Source organism: Puma concolor, chromosome E2 (genome assembly GCF_028749965.1).
Source record: "Puma concolor isolate L17-30 chromosome E2, mPumCon1.1.hap2, whole genome shotgun sequence".
Lineage (NCBI taxonomy): Eukaryota > Metazoa > Chordata > Mammalia > Carnivora > Felidae > Puma > Puma concolor.
Genome location: NC_141681.1, coordinates 18,706,014 through 18,718,679, shown reverse-complemented (window position 1 = coordinate 18,718,679; position 12,666 = coordinate 18,706,014). Strand labels below are relative to the sequence as shown.

General features: G+C 44.4%; 1 protein-coding gene across 3 annotated transcripts in view; it reads left to right on the top strand.

Annotated features, from left to right (window-relative positions):
• Positions 1-12,666, top strand: part of ZFP90 (ZFP90 zinc finger protein) — a 114,980-nt gene that overhangs the window by 26,597 nt on the left and 75,717 nt on the right. For all 3 annotated transcript variants that reach the window (XM_086689092.1, XM_086689093.1, XM_086689094.1), the window contains one exon: positions 11,908-12,233. In XM_086689092.1, coding sequence (XP_086545218.1) covers positions 12,222-12,233 — 12 coding nt within the window. In that variant the 5' untranslated portion in view covers positions 11,908-12,221. The remainder of the gene's footprint in view (positions 1-11,907; positions 12,234-12,666) is intronic.

Here is a 12,666-nt window from a genome sequence, read left to right as displayed (position 1 = left end):
CATGACCTGAGCCGAAGTCGGATGCTTAACCAACTGAGCCACCCAGGCGCCCCTTGATTTTCATCTTTTAAAGCCTGTGCTATTGTGTACTGTGTAGGAAATCTTTGCCAAATCCAAGGCCATCAAGAATTTCTCCTATATTTTCTTCTACTCATTTTGTAGTTTTTGTTCTTACCTTTAAGTCAGTGATCCATTTTAATTTTTGTATCTGATGTGAGGTAAGAATCTAGGTTCATTTTCTTTCAAGATTCCTAGTGCTCTGGGTCAGTACTGTCTTCTCCCCACCATACCTCCATCTCTACCTCTTCATGAAGCCACCATCCTGTTCCAGTCTCTGATGTCTCATAAACTATTCAGCCTCTGACTTCTTGCTGGACACTCAAGCACTTGATGGGGATCGTGCTTTGGATGCTCTGGTGTTTCCCTCTGGCATTGGTCATGGAGGCAAAGACCAGATGACATCCTTTTGAGGCCATTCCGCGCTTGATGGTCATGTGGTTCTGGTGATAATTTGCCTTCCCTGACATCTGTTTCCTGTAGTGACAGCCAAAGGATCTGGAACTCCCCAGTGGGAGAGACAACCACTCTTAGGGTTCTAAAAACCAACTGGAATCTCAACCTGCCTGACATCCTTGTTGGCACTTGCAACAACCCACGTGTATGGAAGGGAGGCAGTCTTTCTGAGTGGGACCAGCTGTTGTTGTTATCATCATACCAGGAGTGAGCAAACTGAGGTTTCATAAGATTCAGTGACCTGTCCAAGATCATTCAACTGGCTCATCACATAGTGCCTTAATCCCTGGGTCCACAAAGGACCCAGGCTCCCAGGCCAGCAGTTTCCACTCTATAAATGTGGCAAGTTGCATGTGGGATTTTCCTGCCAAAAGGACAAACTAGTCCCGTGTTCTTTTATGGTTTCAAAGAAAAGGAACTTCAATGGGTGAAAGGTTTTAAAGAGCATACTTAAGGTCTTGGGTGTAAGTTGAAGAACTAGGTTTGGGAGAGGCTGGTTTTCCCTTTGTGAGATGGATCTGGGCTTTATTTTTTCTTCTGCCCTTTGTTGGGTTCAGAAAGGAAGTGCTCCTGTAGGGTTCAGGGCTCAGCACATAGCACTGAGACTGTGGAGGAAAGAAAGTAGGGGCTACCTGATGTATATTCCCTTCAGTCCTGCACTCATCAGGCCCTCCACAATGCCTCACTGTCCCCATGAAGACCCAATCTCAGCCTGATGTCATCAGCCTGGCCCATTTCCAACCTCAGCTTCTTTTACCTGGCTCTTTCATCTAGCCTCCGTCCACCCAGACAGGCTGGTGGCCTCAGGGACATCCATACCCTTTACCTGGTGTGCACTTTTCTCATCCCTCAGTTTTGTGTACACGAGTACCCCCTGCACTTGGTCCCTCATGAGCCAGCTTGCATTTCAGTTTCTGTCAGCTGGTTGGGCCTGCTCCTGCCTTGGCACCCTCAGATGTACTAACCCTGTGTCCAAGGCTCAGTCTTGCAGAACCTCTTCCCCTGTGGCCTGAAACTGGTAATTAGGCCTCATCCCATTTCCGTGTTCATAGCTTTTCCACGGGACTTATCTCTCCACCTAGATTGTCAGCTCCTTCTGGACACGGACAGGTCTGTACCTTCCTCATTGCATCATAGCCCCTCAGCACCTGGTGTCATCCACACAGCACCGTATCTATATGGATTGCTTCAATTGGGTCTGAGTCTTGGCGGAATGGTGGGAGGTTTGCAGTGTATAGTTTTGTTATGAATTCTGGAAAGGAATTCTAAAACTCTGTGTGATGGTACAGAGATGCATACCACTGTCCAGGCTGGAGACTTGGGGTTAATAGAAGCCAGCGTTCACCTCTGAAGGCGAGAGGGGTAGGAAGGTCCACATAAGACAACTCCTAAATTCAGAACCAGCCTTTAGACCACCCAGGAGTGCCCATGCCCACAGAAACTTCCCTGTTGCTTCACACACAAGGAGAGCATGTGGCTGGGAGGGTTACACAGCACAGGCATGAATGCTGTACATGCCAAGATCCAGGAGAATGTGCCCTGGTCTCCCAAGCTGTGCTTGGGAAGGGGGAAGTTGTTAGATGGGCACAGAGTTTCAGCTTTGTAAGATGTAAAGAAGTTTGGAGATGAATGCTGGTGATGGTTATGTAACAGTGTGAATGTACTTTTAATGCCATGGAACTGGACACTTAAAAATGGCTAAGATGGGGGTGCCTGGGTGGCTCAGTCGATTAAGCGTCCAACTTTGGCTCAGGTTAGTGAGTTCAGGCTCCCACGTCCGACTCTGCTGACAGCTCGGAGCCTGGAACCTTCTTCAGATTCTGTCTCCCTCTGTCTCTCTGCCCCTCTCCTACTTGTGCTCTGTCTCTCTGTCTTAAAATCAATATTAAAAAAATTTTTTTAGGGGCGCCTGGGTGGCGCAGTCGGTTAAGTGTCCGACTTCAGCCAGGTCACGATCTCGCGGTCCGTGAGTTCGAGCCCCGCGTCAGGCTCTGGGCTGATGGCTCAGAGCCTGGAGCCTGTTTCCGATTCTGTGTCTTCCTCTCTCTCTGCCCCTCCCCCGTTCATGCTCTGTCTCTCTCTGTCCCAAAAATAAATAAACGTTGAAAAAAAAAATTAAAAAAATTTTTTTTTAAATGGCTAAGATGGTAAATTTTATGTTATGTGTATTTTACCACAACTGAAAAAAAAAAAAACAAAACAACAACAACAACCTTGAAAGCTAGCTAGCTTAATGCTTAAGGGCATGGGACCTCTGAGTCAGACAAACAAAGCCAGGTTTGCTGCTTTTATAGTTGGGCAACCTTGGGCAAGTTAGTTCATTTCTCAAAGCCTCAGTTTCCTCATCAATGAAACTGGGATGATGTTAACACCAACTTGTGGAGTAGCTTTGAGGAGTGAATGGAGGTATTGCTGCACCAGGCAGTTGTTAATGCGGTGTCTGAGTCTCTTGCCTCAGGGAGCCCAGCACTGCTGGGGGTTGTGGGAGAGGGCACCGGAAGGGGTAGGCTGTGAAGCCTGGTAGCATTCAGATGTCTAAAGTGGACAAGTAGTGTGGGGGCTGTGTCAGGAGGCAGTGGGGGTCCCCTGGGGAGGGAGGGTGACTTTCCGCAGCCGTGCGGAGCAGGGAACAAAACCCGGCTCCATTACACACACACACACACACACACACACACACACACACACACACACACACACACAATGCAATGTTGAATCCTTTATCCTATTTTGTGCTTTTTATTCTTATCTTTTTTGTGTTTCTCTTATGGACTGATTTTTTTTTTTTTTTTTTTTAGTATTATTACTGTCTTTTTTTTCTCCTCTACTAATTAGAAGTTACACATTGTGTTTCTTTTTCTTTTTCTTTTTCCTTTTAGTGGTTACCTTGAAATTACCACATGTATACTTACCAAGGCCTAAAGTTAGCTAGTTACTTTACCTTCCTCTTTGGTAGTGCAGAACTTTAAAGCATCTTAACTCTGTTTTCCCCTTCATTATATGTTTTGTGCTTTAATTCTGTCTTGTTTTGCTATAACCTCACAAGACCTTGTAATTATCATTATAGTATAAGCCAACATTTGTTTAGTTTTACACACATATTTACTACTTTTTTGGCTCTTCACGTCTTCTTATATCTCAGATCTTCCATCTGGGATCATTTTATTTCTGCCCAACATACATTCTTTACAATATCCTTTAATGAGAGTTCTCCGGTTACACATGCTCTCAGTTTTTGTTTGTCTGAAAATGTGTTTGCTTTGTGGTCATTCATGGAAGATGTTTTCCCTGGTTGAAGAATTCTGGGTTGTCTGGTCCCTTCCACCCCCAGCTTCTACTGTTGCCATTGACAAATGAGATGTTGGTATAAGGTACGCTACTTTTTCTTTGCTATTCTCTCTCTCTCTCTCTCTGTCACTGTCTCTGTCTCTTATGTTTGTGTTCTGCAATTTACTATATGTGTTTCTTTATTTTCCTCTTCCTTTTTAAAATCCTGCTTGAATTTTCTTGGTATTCTTATCTCTGAATGGCATCTCTTATCAGTTCTGAAAAATTCTAAGCCAGTATCTCTTCAAGAATTGACTCTCTCCAGGGGCGCCTGGGTGGCTCAGTTGGTTAAGCTTCTGACTTCCACTCAGGTCATGATCTCCTGACCTGTGAGTTCGAGCCCTGCATCCGGCTCTGTGCTGATGGCTCATAGCCTGGACCCTGCTTTGGATTCTGTATCTCCCTCTCCCTCTGCCCCTTCCCTGCTCACACTCTGTCTCTCTCTCTCAAAAATAAATAAACATTTTTAAAAAATTAAAAAAAAAAAAAAAAGAATCGCCTCTCCAGTCTCTCTCTCCTTCTAGAGGAGAATCTTAGGCCATTCTTTTCCATGTCTCTGAGCCCTTCCTCTGTATTTTTTTCTTTTTTTAAATGCAAATGTTTATAGCAACATGCTTCTTAATAGCCAAAAAGTAGAAACAACCCAAATGTCCATCAACAGATGAATGGACAAATAAAAATGGCATATCCACACAATGCAACATTACCCAGCCATTGAAGGAATGAAGTATGGCTACAGCTACAACAGGGATCAACTCTGAAAACTTTATGCCAAGTGAAAGAAACCAGACACAAAAGGCCACTTATTGTATGACTCCATTTATATGAAATATCCAGAATAGGCAAGTCCACAGAGACAATAGACCCGCAGGGTCTGGGGGTAGGAGAGAATGGGGAGTGATTATTAATGGTATAGAGTTTCTTTTTCAGGTAATGAAAATATTCTAAAATTAGGTAGTGGTGGTGGTTGCATAACTCTGTTAATACACTAAAGACTACTAAATTATATATTTTATTTTTTTAATTTTTTTTTAATGTTTATTTATTTTTGAGAGAGAGAGATAGAGTGCAAGTGTGGAAGGGGCAGAGAGAGAGGGAGACACAGAATCCGAAGCAGGCTCCAGGCTCTGAGCTGTCAGCATAGAGATACGGGGCTCCAACCCACGAACTGTGAGATCATGACCTGAGCCAAAGTCAGACACTTAACCAACTGAGCCACCCAGGTGCCTCTAAATTGTACATTTTAAAGGGATGAATTTTGCAGTATGTGGATTCCATATTTTCTGTCTTTTGGTCTCTCTCTGCTCATTCCTCTTGCTTTCTTTCTCATCCATCTGCCAGTTTGCAAATGGCCCCTTTAGCTAAATCTAATCTTCCACTGCATTTTAAAATTACAGTTATAGTATTTTCGTTTCTGGAAGTTCTGTTTGCTTCTTTCTCAGATCTGTTAGGTCATTCTTTATAATTTCCTATTTTTTGCAGATATTTCCAAACTTGTCCTCTATTTCATTAAACATATTAAATATGGTTGGTTTATAGTCTGTGCTTGGCAATCCTGTCATTTGAAGGTGTAGGTTCATGTGGGCTATGTGCTGTCTCTTCTGGTTCTTGTTCATTGTTTCCTCGTGTGCTTGGTTATTTCTAGCTTGTGTACCACTGAGTATATTGGAAAATTTATTAGTGGGTATTTGTTGAGGCTTAGGATGAAGATACCTTCCCCCAGGTAGGATTTACACATCCTTCTGCCAGGTGCCCCACAGTATTAGCAGTGCAGGAGTACTTTGAACTAAATTCATGACTTTGGGTTTTTTGAACCATCCCATTGATGTGAATTTGGGCTGCTACTCTGTGTGAAGGTCAGCTGATGGTGTAACTTCTCAGGAACAGCCCCTTCCCCTTCTTTTTCATTCCCTGGGTACCAGTTTTAGGGTACCAGTTTAATCTGGGAGTGTCTTTTGGTAGATTCCTTACTTGGGTCAGGTCCTGAGTTTTGACATTTATCCACATTGCCCCTCAAGGCCATTAAAACTGAGATTCAGATATGCCTATATTAGCAAGAGCCAGAAGGACTTCAGTTTTCCTTACTTCTCTAGGTTTTTGCCTCTCCTTCCATTTTGACCATATTCTTTTTTCTTTCTCCAGTTCTTCATTGTTCTCAAGAAGGCATTTTTCATGTTTCAGCCAGCATTTTTTGTTATTTTCAGCAACTATATTTCCTAAAACAGAAGTTGGCAGATCTTCTCATGCTATTTGACCTTACATAAGTCACTTCACTTCTCAGGAGAGGCGCCTGACCAGCAGCTCTAGTGCTGGGGAGCATGAAGAGCCTCTCAGGAAGTCTGGACCATGGCCTCAGTAGTATCTCTGGAAGTCCATTAGGCCTATTAGGGTATTAGACTGCAGATGGCTTGGGGTGCCTTGGCTTACGAGCTGAACTTCTGGGAAAATCACTCCCCCTGAGTCTAGAAGGCTACTGGTAAGTGTCCCTTCCCAGAGGAACCGGCTTCCTGGGGCCAGGAGGCCAGGAGTGTCCATCCCCATCATGGGAAGCTGCAACAAGAGACTCCCCTGGGGGCTAAGCAGGCTCTTCCTAGAGTCACTTCTGACCTTTTTTCCCACTCCATTACAGCCCCCCACCTGGCCACCCCTGCCAGCCCAGCTCACAACAGTTCTCCCTGACACCAGAGGGTTTTGTGTTTCCAAGGTCACAGACACTGTTTTCTGTGGATAACGTTTTCTTCTTCTTCTTTTTTTTTTATAATTCTTTTTAATGTTTATTTATTTTTGAGAGACAGAGAGAGAGACAGAGCTTGAGCAGGGGAGTGGCAGAGAGAGAGGGAGACACAGAGTCTGAAGCAGTCGTCAGGCTCCAAGCTGCCTGCACAGAGCCTGATGTGGGGCTTGAACCCACGAACAGTGAGATCATGACCCAAGCTGAAGTCATACGCTTAACTGACTGAGCCACCCAGAAGCCCCAATAACATTTTCTTCTTAATAAGAGCTCCCAAAAGGGGCACCTGGGTGGCTCAGTTGGTTGAGCATATGACTCTTCATTTTGGCTCAAGTTGTGATCCCAGGGTCATGGAATCAAACCCCACGTCGAGCCCTATGTCAGGCTCTGTGCTGAGTGTGGAGCCTGCTTAAGACTCTCTCTCTCTCTCTCTCTCTCTGTCTCCCTCTCCCTCTCCCTCAGCCCCTCTCCCCCACTCGCATGCACTCTCTCTCTCTAAAAAAAAAAATAATAATAAAAATTAGAAAAAATAAGAGCTACCAAAACTCAGATGACACTGCAGTATCCTGTCCCTTCAGACCATTTGGTGTTGGTTAGGGAACCCCCTGTCCTTTCCTGAGCTTAGCCTCAGTCATTCCTGTCCCTATGGCCCTTATATCAGTTCCCTGGGAGGTGAGGTTTGGACACGTCCACTCTGACAATGTGTATTGCACGGTCCCTGCCTGGAGAGACCTTTCTAGATTTCCATCGGGTGGGGTAGGCAGCAGTTTGGAAATCATTGCGCTGGCTATAGAGCAGCCCAGGTCTGGAAGAAAGAGCAGTTCTATGATCCAAAATCATTATAGACTACATTGTATAAAGCAACCACTTTCTTATCAAATGCGGCACTTTATGCCGTTTTACTCATATGAATGTATAAAATAGACAGCTCTTTAAATAAGCTCAAACAGCTAAAAAAAAAAAAAAAAAAAAAAAAAAAAAAAAGAAGGTGCATGCCCTTACAAAATAGAATATGAGATTCAAATGCAGATAAAATACATCAATTAAGGAGCCCTAGTCAGTCCCTGGACTGCCGCAGTTTATACCCTTTAGAGAAAACAACTGTTCTCCAAAGGTTCAGCTACATCCTAATTATCCAGTGGGGAATCGGTGTGTCTTTGGAAGAAAACATTAACAAGGGCTTTTAGCATTAGCTATCTCCAAGAAATTCCCTGCAGAGACAGAGGGAGGAGAATTAGGCCAGTGCCAGACTCAGGCGCACATTCTTGTATCAAGAGGCCAATATTACTGCATCTTTTTTTTTTTTTTTTTTAATTTGGGGAATTTCTCTGGAATTCTTTGAATAGCAAAGTTTGTACTTCTTTTAAGGCACATCTTATCTCATATCTTAAGACATTTCTCTCGGATTTGCTAATCTTGTTTTCTTGGCCTGGGCTTCCCTTTCACCATTTATCTGTCTGGCAAACCTCTTTTTATTACTCAGAGACTGTTGAAACAGCCCCTCCCCACAAAGCCTTCCCTGACCCTTGACACTCCCGGTAGAAAGACCAGCTCATCTAATTCTGCTGGAGAGTGAGATATGAATGATAATGACATAATCCAGATGCTGTTCCCACTTTGCTCCCGCTACACCTGCTCTGGAACATCTTTGATCAGTTCATAGAGCACTCTGAATTGTGTTGTGTGGCCACTGTGCTGTGAGCCCTTTGCCCTTGCCCTCACTTTCGACATCCCTAAGCACTCTCACTGGACCTGGCTGTCAGGCTGAGGGTCAGTGAGTGTCTGAGTGCTGGCTGCAAGCCTCTATCTGGTAAGGTATTCATCTCTCTTCTTTGAGATACCTAGCACAGTGCTCCACATGCAGCAGGAACCTAAGAACATTTGTGGATTGAAAGAAAAGAAGTGAATTACAGATGCTTTGCCATCGAAGATGCTGAGGTGCCGAGAGTCTTAGCAACTTTTCTAAGCTAGAGTGTGTGGGCTTAAGAATGAGTTTGTAGGATCTCACTTTGGGATGCCAGCTTGACAAATTTTCAAACAATGTGACATTAGAAGGCCCATCTCCAAGAGAGGTGCCACAAGATACCTTCTAAGAGAGGCTGACCTTTAATGAGCCCTTTGGTGGGAAGCCACTTACTTAACCAGCTGGGATGGGACCCAAGAGCAACAAGGTCATGGCTGGTTCTGCTCAAGAGTAAATATGGGATCGGCCCCGGTGGTATCACTTGTATTTTGAAAGAAGAATTTCACTTATGATTATCTGCCTGTGGCATCAGAAAATAGTTTGATGATCATTGGACAAATGATGCATTTCTGACTTGGGCCCAGGCTTGTTACCCCGGGGCAGTGCCTCTGGCTCTTGGCTGTCCCTCCTCCTGAGTATGCTCCAGTGGTGCAGGGACTTTCAGCCCCTGGCACACACATGTGTCTCTAGTTACCAATCTAGATGCTTGTGGAAATACCCATCATTGCTGGGTATTTATTCTCCCAGATTTGATCCCGAAGACTGATTTCCTCTGGGCCGACTGTACTAGGCCCTGGCACTGTTCCCTGATTGATCAGGAAGAGTGGGAGTTCTCTTCCACCTGTGTAGCCCAGCTCCTAATAGGTTACAGCTGAATGGGAATGCCAAGGCTGCAGGGCTAAATGGAGAAAGGGTTGCCCCCACACAGTCATCCAGTCAGAAGGCTGCGTAGGACCCCCGAACACATGGAGGAAGAGGTGGCCAGGACTGCTGGGCAGTTACTCAAGTCATCAGGGCTCATGGGGTTCCTTTTGCAGTGTTTCTCTCTCTTACTGTGTCCAGGAGTCACTGAGGGGCCTGCCGCCCATTCCACCCTTCGGAGCTGTTAGCTGCAGATGGAGTCTCTGATGCCATTTTTCACCAGGCCTGGGGAATGCAGGCAAACAAACAGTTGTTGGAATTTCCTGATGAGCCTTGGAGCAGAGTCCTCAGCTCCTTGTGTGGGGAATAAGGGGGCCCACCTTACCCAACCCCACCCACCTGAGGCTCTGGCTGAGTCCTAATAGTATAATCTCTTCTCTTTCTAGGGAAGCAGTCTGCCTCTCCTTGGAGGCTGTGCCTTCTGCCCTTCCTGGTTCTTCCCACCTCTTAGCTCCTGTTCTTCTGAATCTCTCATGCCCCACCCCATGCTGACCCACCCCACTTTCCTGGGCATATTAAATTCACTGAATAAAGCCTCACGGATGCCCATGGGCCTGGCACAGACAAGACAGGGATGTATGTGATGCTGTCGCTAGCCTCAAGGAGCCCATAGTCTGCTGGGATGAACGGATGCTAACAGCAAATTGTGTACTTGGACTGTGGAGTACAGAGGAAGTTGCTGTTCACAGTGACCTGCTAGGGCTGGGAAGGCTTCTGTGGAGAGGGCACTACTGAGCAGGGCCTTGACAATGGAGTAGGAGTTTTCTGGGTGGTTGAGGCAGGAGACAGCCCTGCTGGCAGAGGGCACCGCGCGCACAAGTGTAGAATAGCATGGTACATTCAGGGAGCCACAACTGATTCATTGCCACACAAGAGAGATACAAGAGATGAGTCTGGAAAGGGTGACCAGGCTTCTAGAAAGGACTTGCAGACTGAGCTGGGTGCTCCTTATATCCTGAGGGCAACAGAAGACCACAATGGGGATACAGGGAGACTCTGCCCTTTCCTCTTCTTCTTTTTAAATAGCTTTATTGTTATAATTAATGTATATAAACTTTATTAAGTTATATATTATATATATAAACTGAACATACTTCAAGTATACAATATGGTGAGTTTTAACACGTGTCCACCTGTAATACCATAACCACAATCAACATAATGAGTATATCCATCACTCCCAAAAGTTTCCTCATGTCCCTTTGTCATCCCTCCCTCCCATCCCCACTATCTGTAGTCAACCACCCATCTGTTGCCCTATCACTGTAGATTAGTTGGCATTGTCTGAAATTTACATAAATGAACTCATCTAGTATGTAATATTTTTATTTGTTCTTCTTATCAGTCAGCATAATTGTTTTGAGATTCATCCATATTGTGTATATTAACAGTTAATTTATTTTCATTGCTAAGTAGTATTCTATTGCATGAATGATACAACAATTTGGCTATCTCTTTACCTATCAATGGACATTTGGGTTGTTTCCACTTTCAGGCTACTACAAATTAAGTTGCTATGGATATTTGTGTACAAGTGTTTGTGTGAATATGTGCTTTTATTTCTCTTGGGTAAATCTCTAGGAATGAAATGGTCATGTCATATGACAGATGTATGGGTTTTTTTTCATATTTTTCTTTTATTTTTCTACCTGAGTACTTCTACCTTTGAAAACCTCCATGTTGTGTGTGTGTGCATGCACATGCACGCATTTATTTATTTTATTTTATTTTATTTCATTTTATTTTTTAAATTTACATCCAAATTAGTTAGAATATAGTGCAACAATGATTTCAGGAGTAGATTCTTCAGTGCCCCTTACCCATTTAGCCCATCCCCCCTCCCACAACCCCTCCAGTAACCCTCTCTTTGTTCTCCATATTTAAGAGTCTCTTATGTTTTGTCCCCCACCCTGTTTTTATATTATTTTTGTTTCCCTTCCCTTATGTTCATCTGTTTTGTCTCTTAAAGTTCTCATATGAGTGAAGTCATATGATATTTGTCTTTCTCTGACTGATTAATTTCACTTAGCATAATACCCTCCAGTTCCATCCATGTAGTTGCAAATAGCAAGATTTCATTCTTTTTGATTGCCGAGTAATACTCCATTGTATATATGTACCACATTTTCTTTATCCATTCATCCATTGATGGACATTTGGGCCCTTTCCATACTTTGGCTATTGTTGATAATGCTGCTATAAACATTGGGGTGCATGTGTCCCTTCGAAACAGCACACCTGCATCCCTTGGATAAATACCTAGTAGTGCAATTGCTGGGTCGTAGGGTAGTTCTATTTTTAGTTTTTTTGAGGAATCTCCATACTGTTTTCCAGAGTGGCTGCACCAGCTTGTATTCCCATGACAGATATATGTTTAACTTTTATTTTACTTAAATTTTTAAAAAATGTTTATTTATTTTTGAGAGACAGAGACAGAGCGTGAGCAGGGGAGGGGCAGAGAGGGAGACAAAGAATCTGAAGCAGGGTCCAGGCTCCGAGGTGTCTGCACAGAGCCCATTGTGGGGCTCAAACCCACAGAACTGTGAGATCATGATCTGAGCTGAAGTCAGCGCTCAACCAACTGAGCCACCCAGGTGCCCCATGTTTAACTTTTAAAGAAATTGCCAAACTGTGTTTTATATTCCCATACATATCTTTTTCTGACTGCCTACAGACTGCAGGATGAACCTTCAGGACTGAGTCTCCTTTGGATTTGCCCAGCTAGTGACTACAACTGAAGCCCTGAGACATGTACTCCTTGGGACCAGGAAAGGTAAGAAGGGCATCCTGAAAATCCTTCCTGAAGATGATAAGACTTGGCATCATTTCGAGAGGCTTACTTGTCATTGATACTGCCCCAGGAGCTGGGGGAATTGAGTGGCACCTGAGGATAATGAACTAAGGACACCTCTGGCTCAGAACTTGAGAAAATCCCTCTGGACCCAAAGAGGCCACAAGCCCACAGATTAAAGCCCAAATTCTACAGAAATGAATTTTTGTGTAAATAAATGATTTTAGCTTATGTTGGATTGGGGCCCCAACCACTTGTGGGAGTGGCCGTGGTCTCTGGGTCAGAGCCCTGTTCTAGGGAGGTGGCATCCCAGCCACACTGTTCTAGGAAGAGCCATAAAACTGAGGGTTCCAGAGCTCTGCAGACTTCCCAGGTGAAGGTTGCTAATCTAGGTACATTCCCCACAGATATGAGCTGTGGAGCAGCATCAAAGAGTAGAGAGCAAGACCAAGTCTGTGTCCTTCTGGCCACTGCTGGGGCCTGGCTTTTTTGGATGCTAATGTCTGTAGGGTGTGAGCCCTGCCAGAGTTTTGAGTGTGCTGTTCATTCATTCACATTCATTAGTGCCTCTTTGGAAGTAGAGATGACTCAGGCAAGTTGGGGTCAGGTTGTGAAATCTTCCAGTCTCTGCCAGACTTTTGG